Source organism: Primulina tabacum, chromosome 14 (genome assembly GCF_025594145.1).
Source record: "Primulina tabacum isolate GXHZ01 chromosome 14, ASM2559414v2, whole genome shotgun sequence".
Taxonomy (NCBI): domain Eukaryota; kingdom Viridiplantae; phylum Streptophyta; class Magnoliopsida; order Lamiales; family Gesneriaceae; genus Primulina; species Primulina tabacum.
The window spans coordinates 34281086-34299177 of record NC_134563.1 but is presented as its reverse complement, the minus strand read 5'-3'; the positions used below and the strand labels follow the sequence as shown (position 1 = coordinate 34299177).

At 34.4% G+C, this 18092-nt stretch overlaps 4 protein-coding genes and 1 long non-coding RNA gene across 7 annotated transcripts; 2 read left to right on the top strand and 3 right to left on the bottom strand.

The window, feature by feature from the left end:
- The first annotated feature begins 687 nt into the window (after positions 1-687).
- Positions 688-2873, top strand: LOC142525616 (uncharacterized). The gene is made up of 2 exons (XM_075629943.1): positions 688-1436; positions 2475-2873. The coding sequence occupies exons 1-2, from the start codon at positions 893-895 to the stop codon at positions 2657-2659; spliced, it is 729 nt and encodes a 242-aa protein (XP_075486058.1). The 5' UTR covers positions 688-892; the 3' UTR covers positions 2660-2873.
- Positions 2874-3374: 501 nt separating this feature from the next.
- LOC142525618 (iron-sulfur assembly protein IscA-like 1, mitochondrial) lies at positions 3375-5463 on the bottom strand. The gene is made up of 3 exons (XM_075629947.1): positions 5215-5463; positions 4381-4498; positions 3375-3803 (listed from the first exon to the last, which is right to left on the bottom strand). Exons 1-3 carry the CDS (start codon positions 5402-5404, stop codon positions 3689-3691), a joined length of 423 nt encoding a protein of 140 aa, XP_075486062.1. The 5' UTR covers positions 5405-5463; the 3' UTR covers positions 3375-3688.
- A 1483-nt stretch (positions 5464-6946) lies between these two features.
- Positions 6947-9685, bottom strand: LOC142525617 (vesicle-associated membrane protein 727). 3 transcript variants are annotated; one of them, XM_075629944.1, is made up of 6 exons: positions 9524-9685; positions 8795-9067; positions 8505-8703; positions 8289-8409; positions 7369-7431; positions 6947-7281 (listed from the first exon to the last, which is right to left on the bottom strand). In XM_075629944.1, exons 2-6 carry the CDS (start codon positions 8982-8984, stop codon positions 7153-7155), a joined length of 702 nt encoding a protein of 233 aa, XP_075486059.1. In that variant the 5' UTR covers positions 8985-9067; positions 9524-9685; the 3' UTR covers positions 6947-7152. The 3 variants fall into 3 exon arrangements, with proteins under 3 accessions (XP_075486059.1, XP_075486061.1, XP_075486060.1); XM_075629946.1 differs by having other exon boundaries at positions 8795-9039; positions 9524-9675; XM_075629945.1 differs by having other exon boundaries at positions 8795-9059; positions 9518-9669.
- A 400-nt stretch (positions 9686-10085) lies between these two features.
- Positions 10086-13271, top strand: LOC142525661 (uncharacterized). Its single transcript, XR_012815122.1, has 3 exons — positions 10086-10358; positions 12614-12702; positions 12945-13271. It is a non-coding gene; the product is annotated as an uncharacterized LOC142525661 (long non-coding RNA).
- A 594-nt stretch (positions 13272-13865) lies between these two features.
- Positions 13866-16559, bottom strand: LOC142525203 (uncharacterized protein At2g38710-like). The gene is made up of 5 exons (XM_075629392.1): positions 16299-16559; positions 15515-15634; positions 14707-14821; positions 14438-14531; positions 13866-14250 (listed from the first exon to the last, which is right to left on the bottom strand). Exons 1-5 carry the CDS (start codon positions 16400-16402, stop codon positions 14042-14044), a joined length of 642 nt encoding a protein of 213 aa, XP_075485507.1. The 5' UTR covers positions 16403-16559; the 3' UTR covers positions 13866-14041.
- Between the last annotated feature and the right edge of the window lie 1533 nt (positions 16560-18092).

Here is an 18092-nt window from a genome sequence, read left to right as displayed (position 1 = left end):
TTCATATTTAAAAATCAACTTGTTATAAAAATGATGTATTTATATGTAAAATAAAAGAAAAGATAAGATAAAAACATTAAATATTCATTAGCAATCATGAAAAAATCAACTCATTTTAGCAACCAATTTTAAAAACCATTGGTAAATTGTGAATTCAATATTCATTAATTTCCAAAGTCATTTAAGAAGTACAATGAATTACCAAAAGAACCCATGAAAAACATTGATTTAATTTGCTAACTTAAATGAATAAGGGTATAGTAGAAAATTCACAATTAAAAGTCATATATTTATATGTATGTTAGATATATTCATGTAATGTGGCAGTGAGTATGCATGATATCTTGATCATGCCTCAAACTCTTCTTTAAATCAAAATCATAATTCGTAAGTGATGAGACAAATCATAGAGCTACAAGCCTACAACACAAGCAGACCCAACAAAGAAAAGGCTTCGGAACCATTATTTTGTAATGTACATTGTAGATCTAGACATTGATGGAAGGAACAACAAACATATCCCAAGACCCAATATACTCACTCCTACCTGCTTGCCCATCAAATAGAAGTTGATCCGCCATTTTGTTTGAACCACCCAACCAAAACGAGAAAGAAAAGAGAACATGAGGGTGATTTTGACAAGTGATCATCTATCGGCCCCATTACAAGCCTTGGATTCAGTGAAAAGAATTTGCAGTCATTTTATGGGTAGATTTGTGGAATAAATTGTCATCAACTCGAACGAACACAAAAGTCTCCACCTTTATTCGCTCCTCTATCCGTGCGTTCGATGCTGACTCCTAATGACCCTATTCATTCCTGTTAACTCAAACCGTACATTTTCAAGAAGAAAATTTCCCCCATACGATTCTCTATCGATTCAAGAAAAATAATGGGTGTTGGTATATCTTTCCTCATAGGCCTAAAGGCAGCAACTTTATTCATTTTCTTTGCTTCTCTTAGAAATCTTGGCTTCACTTTGCTTACAATACCAATTTTGTATGCATCTTTGGTATCATTATTGGTTGCAATTGCTTCCCATCCTTCCGTAAATCTGCCGATGCTTCTGGGAAAAGGTTCAGATGGGAAGTTTCCAATTTGGTCTTTGGTTATGTTCAGTCCTTACTTATATTTCGTGAGAGCATTTACGGCTGTAAGAAGATTTACTAGTAGAGAGGATCCGTACAGTAAGATCAGTGAAGGTTTGTATGTAGGAGGTTGGCCTTATTCGCTAGATAAGTTGCCACCCGGTAATCCGGCTATAATCGATTGCACCTGTGAATTGCCTAGGAAAATGGAGGTATCAGGGCATGCATATTTTTGCATTCCTACATGGGATACTCGGGCTCCTCGGCCGGGTGAGATTGAGTCTGGGGTGAAATGGGCTCGTCGAAAGATTGCTCAGAAAACTCCTATTTTTGTTCATTGCGCATATGGTATGATATTAAGTGTTAAAAGTTCATTTCAGTTGTTAGAAATCATGAATTGCTAGTTCATTGAGAGTATATTTAATGTTCAGTCAATATTGTTGTTTTCATTATATCATCCTATCAGTTTTATGAGAGTTATGAGAGGATGAGGAGATATTATGAATCAATAAATTGCTGAATATGGAAAGCTACAATAAGAATGAGCTGGTGTACTTGCTAGATTTTTACATCAGCTATGTAAGAACTGCAACTACTGGCTGAATATTATTGTTTTAGTCCAACCAACCAATTATTACAGTGAACTATTGTCAAAGGATATGTATCTCTCTGTGTGTGTCTTTTTTGATGGTCCTTATAGTCAGGAAAACATGTTCTCGATTGTTTAGTACATGAGTAGTAGGATTCCTGTGAATCTGTCTTTCTGACTTCTGCTGGATTTGAATATTAGCTTGTGGATTGGTTTTGCTCTTTCAGCTTTGATATCCTGATAACACAATTCTGCCAGTGAATTGTATCTGTTTCATGTCTTCTCCTCCCCAGGACATTATGCTTATGAACATTAAAAATGAGATGCAATAAGTTAAAGAGAGAAGGTTTTTATCGCTTATACATGGAAAAAATGGGTAGACTTGATATACTGGTTGTTTTAGGCTTTTAGAAAGCTGCATTGTTTTGAGGACGATACCAGAGTTTCTATTCATTCAAATGAAAGACTAGGCTAGGGTTATGTTATGTTCCAGAAAGACAGTGAACAGGCTTTCATTTATTGAAATTTGGCTTGCATCTTTACAGTCTCCAATGCAGTAAGAGCCCTTTTCTCCTTTAGTTTCAGCCTGAATTAGTTATCTTTTGGCCTGAATTATGATCATTCTTGTTCAATTTTCCCTGTGTACAAAAGATTTATGCCTATCAAGGGTTTTTACATTTATTCCAAATGATTTCATAATGTGAGCTTTGTTGCCTTGGTGAACTAATTCTAGTCCAAAAGCTGACAACATTTGCACGTTGATGAAATTTGGTACTTGCAATTTTATCATTCTTTAGGACATGGACGAAGCGTTGCAGTAATGTGTGCTCTTTTGGTGGCTCTTGGCCTCGCAGAAGATTGGAAAAGTGCTGAAAAATTAATTCGTGAAAAAAGGCCTTACATTCGTATGAATGCTCTTCACCGTGAAGCCTTGGAAGAATGGTCAAAGCATAGGTTGTCGCCATTGAAAAAAAATGGGTAGTCTGGCATGAGTTCTTTGAACTTTTCTAGTACTTCTGACAATCTTGATTACACTGGTCAGGAAACCATTGTTTCTTCATTATATTAAGTTTGAACTTAACTTCGCAAATGTTTATGTCGAATGCTGTGGGAAAATTTGGTGATGTTTCTTTCTCTGTGAGATGTATCTTGGAAAATGGTTCGAGTCTATTTGTGAGCTATTTACAATGGTTCTATACTTGTTTGCAATTTTTGAGCTTCAAACATGTTTAAAAAAATTTAACCCAAGCTCACAAATGAAAAGATGACGTTTTTTTTATTTATTTTTCGTAAAAATTTATGTGAAACGGTCCCACGAGTCGTATTTTGTGAGACGGATCTTTTATTTAAGTCATCAATGAAAAAGTAAAACTTTTTATGCTAAGAATATTAGTTTTTATTGTGAATATCAATAAAGTTGATCCGTCTTACATATAAAGATTCGTGAGACCGTCTCACAAGAGACCTGTTCTTTATTTTTTCATGAAAAAAACGATATTGTGGGAAATGAGTATTTTCGAAAAGAAAATTGGTGTCTTGAAGATCGAGAGTGGTTAGTATAAGAATCTCATATTAATAATAAATGGTGTGTATATAATGTCACATCCCAGTTTGAAAAATGAAATATGCATTGGTAACTTGGCTTGGGCAAGAATTTCTCCAAATGAACGCATCAGAACAAAATGGATCAGCGGTGATAAAATGGAAGAGCAAGTTAATGCTTTTTATTCATTTTTCCGGTATAGTGATTTCTTGACACAAATAGTAAGCAGAAACAAAATATGGACATTACACAAAGTCTAAACATTCGTTTGTTTTCGCTACAACACCGATATCGGTAATTGTAATTTATTCCTATCTGGAAAACCTACAAAATCCGGACTCCACAGGCCAATTCAGTTTTCTTCAACTTAATTTCTAGTTGGTTTTTCTTCGTTCTAGCATGTGCGTTCGATCTCCATATATGTTCTTGACTTCTTGTGTAAATAAAAAAATACAAGCTCAAAGTAACTTATGCTCTCGAGCTGCCACCTGGTTTGGCTGCTTCAGAATTGCTCACTGTCATAAAAGACTCTCCACAGCCACACTGCCCTTTGGAGTTTGGATTAATGAATATGAACTCAGATCTGCTCAAGCGCATGTAGAGAAGTCAGTGTATGTAATTGCACCCAAATATATGAGGCCGAGCCCGGGGTAGGGGGCGGGTTGAGGTAATTATGTTCGCACATGCAAAATAGGTAGCATAGAGAGAATATTTCTCGCCTCCCTAAGGTTTATGGTCATCCCTGCTGTCGCTGGTATCTTAAACAGGCTTTGGGAATCGCATAACCAAACAAATTGTTGTCACCGGAAATTTACGACTCGGAATATAACTTAAAATGGAAATTTTCATGTGTCCTGTAATTCACATTGTCTATGCCAAAATTTCATTACCGCAAATCAGGGATAGAAGAAAGGATGAGTTTTTCTCTTTAATATTTTGGATTAAAATGTTACTGAAAGCACTGGAGAGAAAATATCACCCTTACAGGAATATTTGTGGATTTAAGGTAAACTCGGTTCCCTAAATTTAATCTTCGACCAAATAGAACGAATGAAGGATCAGATGATTTCAAAAGCACAAAACATATGTGCCAAAAATACAAACAAAAATGCCAATAAGTTAAATTCATCAGAAAGGGTAAGTATTTAACTATCATATACCTGAGTTTATCATCAACAAAATCCATCTTGGTCCCTATGACATGCATTAGAGCCTTTGGATCAATCAATATCTTTATCCCTTTATCCTCGACCAATTCATCGAACTTCATTTTCTCATCTGTGAATTTGATAAAGTTAACAATTCAGAACAAAGCGATCAACTCAAATGAAACAACACTATGGTAGAATAATATCATTGAGGAAACTAAAATGAGATAAATTTCGGAATGTCACATTAAAGATACACACCTCGCATATTTCAAAATTCAAGCTTAACTGTTACAAGAATGTATATCAACCAGTTCAGCATAGATGCAACCATACTCGGGTGATTACCGTGAATTTTTCACGCCCATGGCAAAACTTATGAAGCCAATTATTTACAGCATAGAGAAACTTTCGAAAAAATTTATATCAAACTCAATAGAATGAAATCGACAAAGCTCAATCAAGAATTAAACTGAACAATTCTGTTACTATATACCACGGTAAAACTCGTGACCGTGATGGATTGAATCGCCATCCAGCTCACTCGTCTTTACATGTAAAATTACAAAGTGAATCCAAGTTCATCACCCCCACAAATAAACCAGGTATGAGTTCAAATTTAAACGAGCCTCACAGCATCACCGAAAAATGTAAGTAATTCGAATGCAAATCTTAATAGATTATGAGTTATCAAGTGCACGCTAAAAATTTGAAACTAATACGATCACAATCAACCGTAGACTAACAAATTCGCACAACATCTTACCCATAAAGAAAAATTTCGAAGGCCAATCTCCTAGCGTAGGCAGAATCAATGATTAAAAAAAACAAGGAAATGGAACTTACCGGCATAATTGAGCGTGTAGGATAAGCCGTTGCAGCCGCGAGCCTTGACTCCGAGCTTGAGGTAAGAGCGCTGGCGCTTCTCAAGAAGCTGCCGTATCCTAGCGGCCGCGGCGTCCGTTAGGGACAGAACTTGTTTCCGCGCGGCGGGTCCCAACTTCTCTGCGCTGGTTTTCAGAATTGAACCTGCCATTTTAATTGTGTTTTCTTCACGAGATGCTGCGAAACCAAACAGCCCTTTATCTTTTTCCTCGATTTTTTTATTAAAATAAATATGATTCGAGCCCGTGCACCGGGTTGGACCCGAATCGACAAAAAACGAGTCGGGTAAGATCCGACTAATTTTTTTTAAAAAAACAAAAACAAAAACTATTCATGAACAATTGATTTAAAAAAACAATTTCATGAACAAAAACTATTCATGAACAATTTTTTTTGAAAAAACCAAAACAAAAACTATTCATGAACAATTTCAGTCTCCAAATATTTTAGCTGGATAAACTCAAATGGTGATGATTTACTATAATTAATTGTTTGTTTTACATTGTTAAAAACAAATATACATGCATTTTTAATTCAAAGGATAAATCCCAAAATTTTATTTAAAAATAACAACGATAAATCAATGTATATTTAACAAAAAAATCGTGGATTATCAACTAACATATGGTAGGACATTAATGTCGCGGTAATATCCAATGCGTCTCGTAAATTATTGTCATTGGATTGCTATTTGTACGTAAAAGACCATTTAATTTTTTGTGTGTATAATGTACTTATAATAGTTGGAGTTGCAAACTAAGTGTGTGGCCATTGTTGTGTCTATGTGTAAATAATTATGTGTTGTGGTCGAGTCGGATAAGAATTATATGTTAAAATATTGTGTTTATTTGAAGTTTAAGGTTTAACATACCGTACAAACTTTAAATGTATGAAGACTAATGGGTATTTTATATTGAGTAGATCTCTTGTGAGACGGTCTCACGAGTGTTTATCTGTGAGACAGATCAACCTTACAGATATTCATAATAAAAAGTAATACTCTTAGCATAAAAAAGTAATAATTTTTTATGTATTACCAAATAAGAGATCCGTCTCACAAAATACGACCCGTGAAACCATCTCACATAAGTTTTTGCTTTTTATATTTATACAAACACTAAATATTGTTGGAATTAAAGATCAACAATGGCATGAGACGAGCGCAGTTTAAAATATATATTTCAAACATAAAATTATGGAATTGAGTTAAAATTCAAAGGTCAAGCAAATATTAATTAGTATGATTTGATTTCTATTTAAGTGTACGATCTAAAATTCCTTGATTATTGACATTACTAATAAAATTCAATATTGATAAATTCATGGATAATATAAAATCATAGCCTTGTTTATACAACTACTATTTCATGGTTTCAATTATATAGTATATAGTCCTTCTGGCATGTAATGAATAATAAATTTCTTAAAAATACATACGAAAATCGGTGTGTATAATATATTAGATCATAATTTATACACGAAAATTGTATTAAAAAAATTAGAACAAGTGAAATAAAAATATATATTAAAAATCGTAACTCGTTTAAAGAAAACAACCAACAAATGGCTTGGAGCAATAACAAGGATTATGTATTTGTGCGATGTCAATTTAAGATTGATACTCTAAAGGTATATTCTCGAGATGTAGATGACGACAGCTTAGCTAAAAGAGCCTTTGCATATCGATTGTGAGTAGTATCCAGACAACACAATGCTTGCTTAATTAACAAGATGACGATGAATGCTCTGGAAGAAATATGCGTGTAATGTGCAAGAACATTAACGATGTCATAGTGTTGCACCAACAAATATACATGAACATACCGTGCTAGTACGAGAATAGAAACACAGCTCACTCACAATATATTCATTACGTTTCAGATCCAAAGTCTGCCATGTTTAGTGAAATATGAACCAAATGATGAAGAGCACGACGAGAACAGCTCCTCCGACCATCAGCTTCATGTGAAGATTTTGCAGCCACATTTTACGACGCAGCTGCCTTCCTTGCCTTTGGAAGCTGTCAGCCTGAAAAATATATTCTCCTGAACATGTTACTATCACGTTCCAAGTATCTATATTTTCCTGCAAGTTCAGACAGAAGAAAATTCCCACCTGGAACTGAAGATTTTCTGTTTTATCAACCAGTAGTTCAATCTTCTCACCACGATCCAAAACCTGAAGGCAAAAAAATAGTTCTATAATTGGAGCTAAGTTAAAACCGCTTAGTGTAAAAGCTTGAGCTCATGTGAGAGAAGATAATCAGTAGCTTTGTACTCTTAAGTGGGAGCCAAGAGCCGGGGATATCTAATATGATGAGTTTCAATACCCAAGACGTGCGCTAACTTAAATATATGGGATTTTGCTCTCTTCAAAGAGTCTTGAATCTTTGACCTCTTGCCCTAATTAACCATACCAAGCCTGATGTCCCAAAAGCACGTACTCGTGGGAGGCGACAATAATTCGATTTTTATTTTACTAACCTCGCAAACTTCAAAGGAATCATTTGGTGAACATGAATGACAGAATGAGAGAGGAAGATTTTTTAATTTAGATCCCTTGAGTTAAAAAGAACTGTGTAGTGACATTCATAAAATGCTAAAAAAAGAAGAAATAACACAAGGAGCTGATTTCAATATTCTTAATCCATGATCGCTAATGACCGGAAGAATTAAGAGGTCCTTTTGGAGCCACGACTTAGTGAATTAGTCAAAGCTGAAGAGGAAAGAGAATAACGAGACATCTTTCACACTTAAAGCTTCAAGGGTCGTCTCATTTCATGAGCTTACAGTTTCATGTATCTCCTAACTGACAATTTAGCAACCTTAGCTAATCAGAATTTGATTTAGCAAATCAGAACCATTATAATTACAAACATGAAAAGGCCAAAGAGATGAAAAGAAAAATGGTAATACAACGGAAACAACCATTTTTATCGCACACAAACGTAATCTTCGGTACATTTTTTTAGCACCCATGCAACATTTAACCTTAATTTACATTCTATCTAACAGTTGTATGAAATGAACGATTACCTTCTCTATGTTGTCCATCATTATCCCTTTGACCTCTGTTATTTGTGCCTTCAATTTGGATAGCTTATTGATTTCTTCAGGATGATTCATGCAATATTCCATGTGCTCTTTAAGCCTTGGCCTAGTAAAGAACACAAGATAAAAATTCTGCACATTTTGGACATCAGAAAATTTAATTCATCGTGCATTTCCACGAAAAACAAGCTATATACGCACCCAAATTCTCGGTCAAGATTATACGCAATGCTAAATCGATCCTCAAACAAATCATCGTCCTCATCATCATCTGCTAGAGGGTGTTGACCATCATTCTTGATGCTGTCTCCATACCGTTGTTTGAAATCATCCTTCACTTTCTCAAGAAATAAGAAAGGTACACTTCTTCCCATTGATTCGTCCGCAACCACGAGGAAGACTGCAAATCAAATGAGCATTATAATTTCTCTAGATATAATTTGAGCTGAAAAGGGGCACATGCACAGTTGAGAACGTTAAGGATCAAGTACCAAATCCATTTTCGAGGAGGAAATTGAACGTGTGACCATCACACGAGTAAGTATACTTGCTGCTATTCGAAGGAAGCTTTTGCAAGCATTGAACGGCAATTGTACTGAAGTTTCCAGAATAAGGAGTGTGCTCGGCCAGAACAACGGTCCCTTTCGCAACGAAGCTGTAAATCAAACCTTTTGGACTCATTTTCCAAAAACCAATTCCACAAAACAAATTAACGGCAGGGATAAGCCCTTTCCACCTAGAGTTAAAGGATAAGTCCTTTCCACCTAAAATTAAAGAGATAAAAGAACTTAGGCAAACAAACGAATCAGTAATCACAAGCTCAGCCAATGTACTCCCTCTACCCGACACCCAAGCAAAGAAAAAGTACAGAAATAACACACGAGACCTAAGACCCAAATCAGCTCCGGCATGCATCTATACAATTTATTTAGAGCCAAAAGTAAACGTAACCCCATTACCCTAACCACGAGCAATCAAAATAATTAAATTAACAACTCAAAACCAACAAAATCAACGGCATCGCAACGAAAATCATCATGCTCGAATTGCAAGTGGGCACTCAACGAGTGAAAATCGTAACGAATCCAGACAATAATTGCATACCTCAAGCCGAAAATGACGATTAAGAAGTGGTAACTCAAAATAATCAAAGTAAAACATGTTACTTATCATCATCAAATAAAAGCTAAATCAAATCCATGAAACGATTAAACTGAAACCTGTGATACGAAGCGAAATCAATAGATCCAGATCATCTTCTGGAATGATACTAATAAATTTGGGCGGAGATTGCGTTGCGGTTAAGAAACTGGAAATTAAGATGTATGCTAGAGGACAGTAGAAATATATAGAAATGAATTATTGCCACCTATTCCACTATTTGCATTCGATTTCTCCTTTCTTGGGTATGACCAAAATTGTTTATATAATAAAACAATAAAATCATAACTTAATAAATAATAATAATAAAACTTAATTGTATACATTATTTTCAGAATATAAACAAGATTTTTAGTTTTAAAATAAATGTGATTATATATATATATAAAACTTAATTGTATACATTATTTTCAGAATATAAACAAGATTTTTAGTTTTAAAATAAATGTGATTATATATATATATATATACTATTTTATTAAGTTTAAGACTTAGAGTAACTAATTTTGATATCATAGTATGTTTTAATAATTATATATATTAATAAAATGTTAAATTTTTTCAATTGAGAGGTCTCACACACATTATTGCCTTCGAGGTTTGGCAGCGTTGATCCTTTCCTCGATAGAACCGGTTCAAGAATTCCAAAAATCGTTAGTTCAACACGTTTTATATTTTATAACGACTTTGCGCAAATTACCAAATTAACCTGCATGCCCCCCATTTTTCTTTTCCTCGTGGCGTTCCCTTTTTTCAGAGTTTGAATTGAATAGCAGTGTTGGGGAAGCTGCGATTTTTGAAGAGAAGAATCGGAACTGTCATTGAGAGGTGTGTGGCAACTACAAAAGCTCGTTGTGAGTTTATGTAATTGGCGGGCAGCAGCAGAGGAATCAGGTCAATTGATCTTTCAACAATTGTTCGAGTTGTTAGTTTTATTTGTTCAGTTCGTAGATTATTATTTTTAATAGGCTTTTTCAGCTGGTTTATGGGTCTCGGTAGTTTTTTGTTTAAGGAATTCACTTTTGAAGGATTAATGATATTCATAGGATTGGAGGGAAAAAGTTTGATTGGTGGAATTCTTGTCGTGCATTACGAGAAAATGAAGATGGAAATTTTGTTGGGTTTGGTTTCAAGAACCTTAGTTTACCTGACCCGTAATAAAGAAAAGGAGTAGCCCCGTTGTTTTGAAGTTTTGGTTATATAGGGGAATGGGAAAGAAGATGTAGAATACTAGAATGAATTCTTTAGTTTGCTCTGTAACCATTATATATATATATATATATATATATCTTATGTCGGAGTTTTATAAATTTATCGTGGAGATTCCCCAAGAATGTGTATTGTGTTTCGGTTTTTATTTCCTCTGTTTAGACTTTATGTTGGTGTGTTTGAGCCAGTGTGCACTACATATGACTTTATCTGTTTAGTCCTAGCCAGGGCTGCTATAAGTTTATACTTGTGCTGTTGGTTTTACATTTGACTGATTTGAGTATTTTTAAGGTTTATATTTGTGCTGTTTGTTTTACATTTGAGTATTTTTATTATAAAAATTGTTGTCTGGTTTTTTGGTATGTCCAACTTACGGAAGGTTATGTCAAAAATTTTCTAGCCACAAAGTTTATTTTGAAACACTGTGCAGTTGGACTGGTCATAGCCCTGAAAAGTTTAATTGTTGCACATTATAAGAAGATGAAGATGTTTGAAAACACCGATTCCATAGATTGTGACATTATGCTTGTTTATATGTATCCCATAAAATTCGATATCTATGTTCACACAATAGTGCGAGAAATAGGACTTAGTGTGTTCAAATGGGTGTCTAAAATTGCAAAAAATGGGTGGTATATGGTATGATAAGGATACTAGTGATATATCCTTAATTCCTTAGATATGAAAAATACAGGCATGTGCAAACCCTCCAATGTAGGTAGCGCAGGGTCTCCTTCCACCTTTCATTTTTCTCAATGAGTGGCTGTGGCTATTCTTGTGATGGACAAAGCTTTTGTGAGCTTAGAGATTAACACATTTAGTTACTGTTTCTTTTAAGTGCAATTTTGGTATTGTTACGAATGAATACCCTTCATTCTCTATTATAATTTAAAGTTTACTCTTTTCCCTTGTTTAAAAGCTAAGTCTAAACTTATCCGATGATAGTCCACAATTCATTTCTCGAATAGTGGCACAACACATTGCTGTGTAGTTATTACATCTTATGGTAATATGTAGTGGCTAGATTTGCATATCCTAAGAAAGACTCAAACATAGGAATTTTTTCACGGTCATCTTATGCATACGGAAATGGGTAAACAACTTAAGTTTTAATGAGTCAAATGGCACCGATTATTTCGTTATATAACTTATAAACAGGACTGAGTATTTTGATTTTCAATTTAGGGAATTTATGGAATCTCATCTTCCAGCTTTTAGAGAAAAAAATCCCCATCTGGAGGTGATCACTGAACTTAATCGTGGTTATCATCCTCTTTTAAAGGGGTTATATAGTGAGATCTCAAACCTCTCTTTATGTCTTGTTGTATGTGTGTGAATGTTTTAGTGCGCGCACATATGTGTTGGAAATGTTCGTATGGAAAAATATACTCAAATTGGATTAGGGTTTGTGGTAACATCTCTTTGATATGGGAGAGTTTTTATTTGGTTTCTGTTATTTTTTTGTCTTTAACTTTTTTCAGCTGGGAAAAACGAAATTTGGCTGTTTGTTATCCATTTTTAACTGATATTCTAAGTGGAAAAAGGTGAAACTAATCGGACCATTTTCCGAAATACTGATTTTGCAACATAAATTGAGAACATCGGAAAAATGGAGATTCCAAATTTGACATAAAAAGGGGGAATGTGTTTCGACATGTTTGAAAGAAAAATAAAGAAACTTGAGTTTTTTAATTATCAAAAAATACTGGAACTATAATCGATCATCTTTATTTCTTGATCTTTATTGTATTAACTCTTTAGTAGTTTAGAATACTCGAGACTTCTAATCAAAGAAGAATGACGAGATCAAGTTGTTCAGAACCGCTTTCTTTACCAGAAACAGTGACTTTGTGCATCATGTTATGCCGCCTAAGCGGTAATATTAATGAGGGAATGATGTATTTATTTCTTTTCTTTTTTTTTGGGTATTATTGTGACAGAAGCCCCAAACTAACTTGGATGCTGAAGACTGATGTATCGTCCATGAATGATGATGATGGCTTCCATTGAGCTGAAACACCAAATCACAGTGAGAAGAATTACAATTCTTCTTTAAAATCTTTTTTACTGCGAAGAATGGTTTTAGATACAACGAGCCATACTCTTATGAGATAGAAAACAAAATCTCCAGTTCCAGTAGTATTCGGACATAGGATAGACTTGACATATAACATGCAAACTGACCATACTTGCCAATTATTCACCAGCTACGTTGTTTTGTGTTCTTGTTGCTGATGCAAGTGATTCGTTTATTATTTATTTGTAATACAGTAAACAAGAATGAGCGTGTAGTCTGCATTAAGAATATGACTCCAGACGAGATACACCAATGCGCGAGCAGGCTAAGAAATTTGCAGGAAGAAAGGTGGTAAAGCTGAGGACAAGGCATGTTACAAACAACCCGCGAATGTTCAAGGGACATTGACAACAACCAACACCCTGATCTGAAATGCAGCTTGGTGTTTTATTTGTGGCTTTTTTTGGGGCTTCGGGAAGGGAACCTGCTGTGTTTTGAGGGAGTGTTGAATAAGTTTTATATGATCAACTAGTGTATGAATATTCTTGAATTGTTACGAAGTCGTCAAGGCTATTCTGTTTTATGTTTCTAAGACTTCGAAATTTTCCTAGCATTCAATTGGATTTTGCGGTTCTGGTCCTTCTGACAGTGTATTTACTGAATTTTGCTCTAATTACATACATCAAAGCTTGCTTTGCGATTACTTGAAATTTGTATGATTTAGAACGCTTTTTTGAGAAGGTGTTAGTACTAAATACAAACTAATAATTAGACATCAATTCGCTTGGCTCGATCACTTCAAGTTTTCCGCAGTTGAATACATAAAATTTTCTGAATTTGGTGCTTTCGAATCGAATATTGCAAACAGTACATACGCTTGTAATAAAAAAATAATCAGCCTTTTACGTGGAGTTAGACTTATTCACATGATTAGAAAATAAGACCGACTTATGTAAATTTCATAGAATTTCAGATTCTTAGGTCCATACTTGGGGTAATGTGATTATAATAAAATATTGTATTTAAAATGTTGTTGGACCTTCGGTTCCAAATGAGGTTAAACATCATTTATAACTAGACATGTAAATACCATTAGAAACCACAAAATTTTTACTCCCTTACCTCATTCTTTTTCTCAAAGACAGAGAATATGATAAAACGTTTTAAATCAACAATTAAGCCAAATATGATCATCATTGCATACCATGAGAGAGACCAAAGTTCCATTTGGGGAAGTTTAAATAAGTAGTATCTTGACAATGAAATGGATCTTATGGAATTTGGTACATTTGCAATTAATCCCTTATCAGCAGCCAAATAGAGTTCGAGGCTTAAACGGAAGGTGGAGCAATTACCAGCAATTGCTCGGTTTTGCCCCAGAAATAGTCGGAGCGGCACCTCGAGTTGTCTTCACATAGGCAACATAGTCACCGTATTGCATGGTAAATAGAGTGCTCTGGTAACGTGTTAGTCGAATACGTCTTCTCAGGGGTTCGGTTATGAGGCCGTTGTAGCCGGCCTTCCTCATTAACGAGTCTATCGCTTCAATCTTTGTCCAGCCTAAAATAATAAAAACAAGTTAAATATCGTTAGCTTGGAGCTAGACGGTATGCACTAGGCAGTAGTGAACAGTCTTCCATATGGGTGAGTGGTTCACTTAGAATTTCCAGGGTAGGGATTTACAGAGCATGAGTATTTTAGAGTCGAGTTTTGTATGAAGGGAGAAATCAAAAGGATCAGATGTCACCTTCATGGGCAGCAACCTCAGGCAAGTAGGTAGCGCTACGTGCTGTATTGTAATCAGGATCAGTAAACTCAATAATTATCCCATGCTTCCCAACCTGCCAGGACAATGTAAATACTAGAGATTTCAGAATAAGATTTTAACGGAAACATTTAAGGCCAAATGCACATCATCTGTATAGTTCGATACATGTCAAACCCGAAAGTTGGACATCAGGCATACATGCATTTACACAAATTTCACAACAGATTAAATTTCATGAACGCTCTAACCTCCCAGTCAAGGTAGTCACGAGCAATTTCATAATTAATCAGGATGGAAACTGTACATTCCAAGTTAGGTAACTCCTTTGCTTGTATAGGGGGAAATCGTCGGTCTTTCAGGGCACTGTAAAATGTGAAAAATTATATAAGATGCTTAATGATAAAGGAAAAGACAAACATCTGCATTACCGATGCTTCCGACTATTGCGGCAATGCTTTTGACTAAGACGATCTAAATTAGTAATAGCCGAGCACAATAAGATGTTAATCACATGAATTATTCATAATTCTGTTCCCACAGACTAATTAGAAATTAAACACTGTAAAATGCTCCAAATTCCATTGATGACTTGAGAAAGAAATGAGTTTATACGCAAGAAAAAATGTATATAAATATGTTTAAGCACAAGACTCTCAACTTCACTGGCAGGAAGGATATGTAAATTTTATCTGGCTCCATTGTAGACCAATTTCTATCGCATACTTCTCAACAGACATAGCTTATACAAGCTGATTAGGAAGGAGACAATGAGATGCACAAAAATGCAGTAAAAGATGGAAAATCGAGAATTCAGGAATGAGCATATGGAACTGGAACCACTTCTATCATGGCACTAAGTCTTGCTAAACCTCACCCGTGGATCAAAATCACAAGTGTCAATCTGAATTCATAGTGTGCATGATAGGATCATCAGATTCAACATATGATTCAAGAAAACATATGAGAACACTAAATATGCCTAATATCCTAAAAATGCCAAACACCAAGCAAAGCAGACATGCAGTACAATGGATCAATATATCTAATGCAAACAACCTTGTCAAAGCATAGTCCTTGAATCCATTAATTAAGCCACGAGCTTCGAGAGTTCCTATGCATCCACGTAATCGAGGCTCCCCGCCATTTACTGTTTTCTTCCAAGTCACAAACAAGGGGCTGAAACCAGAGTAAACTTTGAGAGAGGTATATGTCATATATCAAAAAATTTCTGCTTGGTCGCCATGCACTTTATTTTACAGCAAAAACCTCACAAATTGAAACACTAAACCAATATTTTATTTAATTAAGAGACAAAAAGGGTAACCATCACCAGTGTAAAGCATGAAATTTTTTAGAAAAATGAAAACTAAGATATGAATGTTTAGCATCTTAACACTAAAGTATGATCAAGACACCAGTTACTATTAATTTTTTCCCAACTCCTCAACTCAATAAGGGATGGAACACCTGTTTCCGATAGTGAAAACATGTAGGTTGTACAAGGAACAATTGTTCAAGGACGCTGACTGCCAAGCAAATAACAACCGTTTAATTTCACAGAAACTAAAATTATGTAAATCACGATTCCTTAACAGAAGAAAACAGAAATAAAAACAAACAGATGAAATACTACAAGCCAAGCATCACAGAGAAATGTTTGTTAAATAATTTTGACCGGATCCATAGATTGATCGGTCACAATTTAATATAATTTTAAGAGGTAAAGCAATAAAATTATAATTTTAATCAAAATTTGATGCTCCCAATCATATCCACCAAACTTAATTCCATAAAATACCCGAAAAAAGAAATTCAGAAACATAGAATGGAATTCGCATACTGTTGACCCTCATCAAAAGCAGGGGGCGGAGCTTGTTCGCTGTTGTAGTGCGCCACCAGAGTGTCGAAGCAGTAGACCACCATCTCTCTGTTAGCCGACACCATTATGTTCGTTCCGTCACCGATTCCACTATAAAAATCCAGAATCGGCCGATTTGACGATCGATTGGTAAGGTCTGAGAGGATTAGACGAACAATGTTTGGGTGTGTGAAATGGAGTTGGACAAGGGAACTTCGCTTGGTTTATGCTCTTTGCTACCGAGAATAACGTCGGGGTCGGGTCGGGTATTTATCATTACATTGTTCTAATACCCAGAATTATTTAAATTTAATTATTTGGATTTAGTTACAGTTGTAAAAATGCAACTAAGTAAATTACTTTTTTTTTATACAAAAAGTCACAAACAACAATATTCTTTAATTTTTAAATTTGTTTTAGGAGCTCTCTCCTAAAGTCTAGAAGTATGATTTTAAACTTTGGATAAAATTGAAAAAACCGAAAGTCGAATTTTGTAATTCTGATATAAATGTTGGAACCAAAGCTTATTTGATTCGATTTCGAATTCTATATGTCAAAATGGAACCGACCGAAAAAATAGAAATTTCATTAAATTAATAATTGTATTTATATTATATATATTTTATATGATATTTAGTGAATCAAGTATATTTTTAGTTGATTTTTTTATTTAATTCATTTAAATTTTATATTTAAATATTTTACTAAGAAATTAATAATTGTATCAAAACCGAATTAACCGACTGAAATAACCAAATCGAACCGAAGAAAAATAGTTCGGATATCAAATTATATAATTCTAAAATCGAAAACCAAAAAAATCAAAAATCGAACATCTCTGTCTAGAAATAGTTATTAATATGTATAGATTAGTTAAACAGTATATATATATTTTTTTTTATCTCAGTAAAGAAACATGTGTCAAATTCCAAAGTTGCATGTATTGTCTGTCTTTTGAGTACTTTTTTTCAGAGACCCTTTGAATACTTTTGATTTTATGAACATATTTTTTTTTTTTGGAAAAAAAATACTAGTCCAAATGTATTCTAAAAATGTTTTAATAAAATCAATTAATGTATCGAAAATCTTTTAAAAATATTTAACAATTATAAAAATAATAGATTCCCCCCTCCCCCCGGGAAAAAAACACATATGAAAGCAAAGAGGGACGTAAATATTTGCTTTCATATGTGTTTTTTTCTTCAAAAACATAAACTAAGACTAAAACACAATTGAAGAAGTAAAGGAACACCAACAAATTTATCTTACTCACAATTAAGAGCATGTACATAATTTATTTACACTTGAAAATTACACTTTTTGGAGTTCTACCTCAAGTGTATCCGACCCTAAATATATAGCACGATCCGATTTCTACATACGTCTAAATGGGTAACATGCATATGATCCCCGGTTATAACCCGAATAACCATTGGGTCCAAATCTCCCATCCATTGAAAACAAGTTTGGTGGTGTAGCACAATTATCGACTGGCTTAGACTCAACAACATTACGAAACTTTGGATGAACTTTGCAGAAATAATCCATGCATGTCTTCTCATTTTTAAGAAGAGGATTGCAAGGGACATTCTTTTGCTTCTCTCCCCTTTCTTGAACACTTCTTTTGGTCTTATTACACTCTGATTTTCCTTTGAAGTTTTTGGGATATTTATCGTAAGATAAAAGTTCTACTCTTTTGCCTAATTTGGCGACGTCTTTTGCCAATATCATTGGATCCAATGTTCCCATGACTAGCACAAGATTGTTTTCTATGTC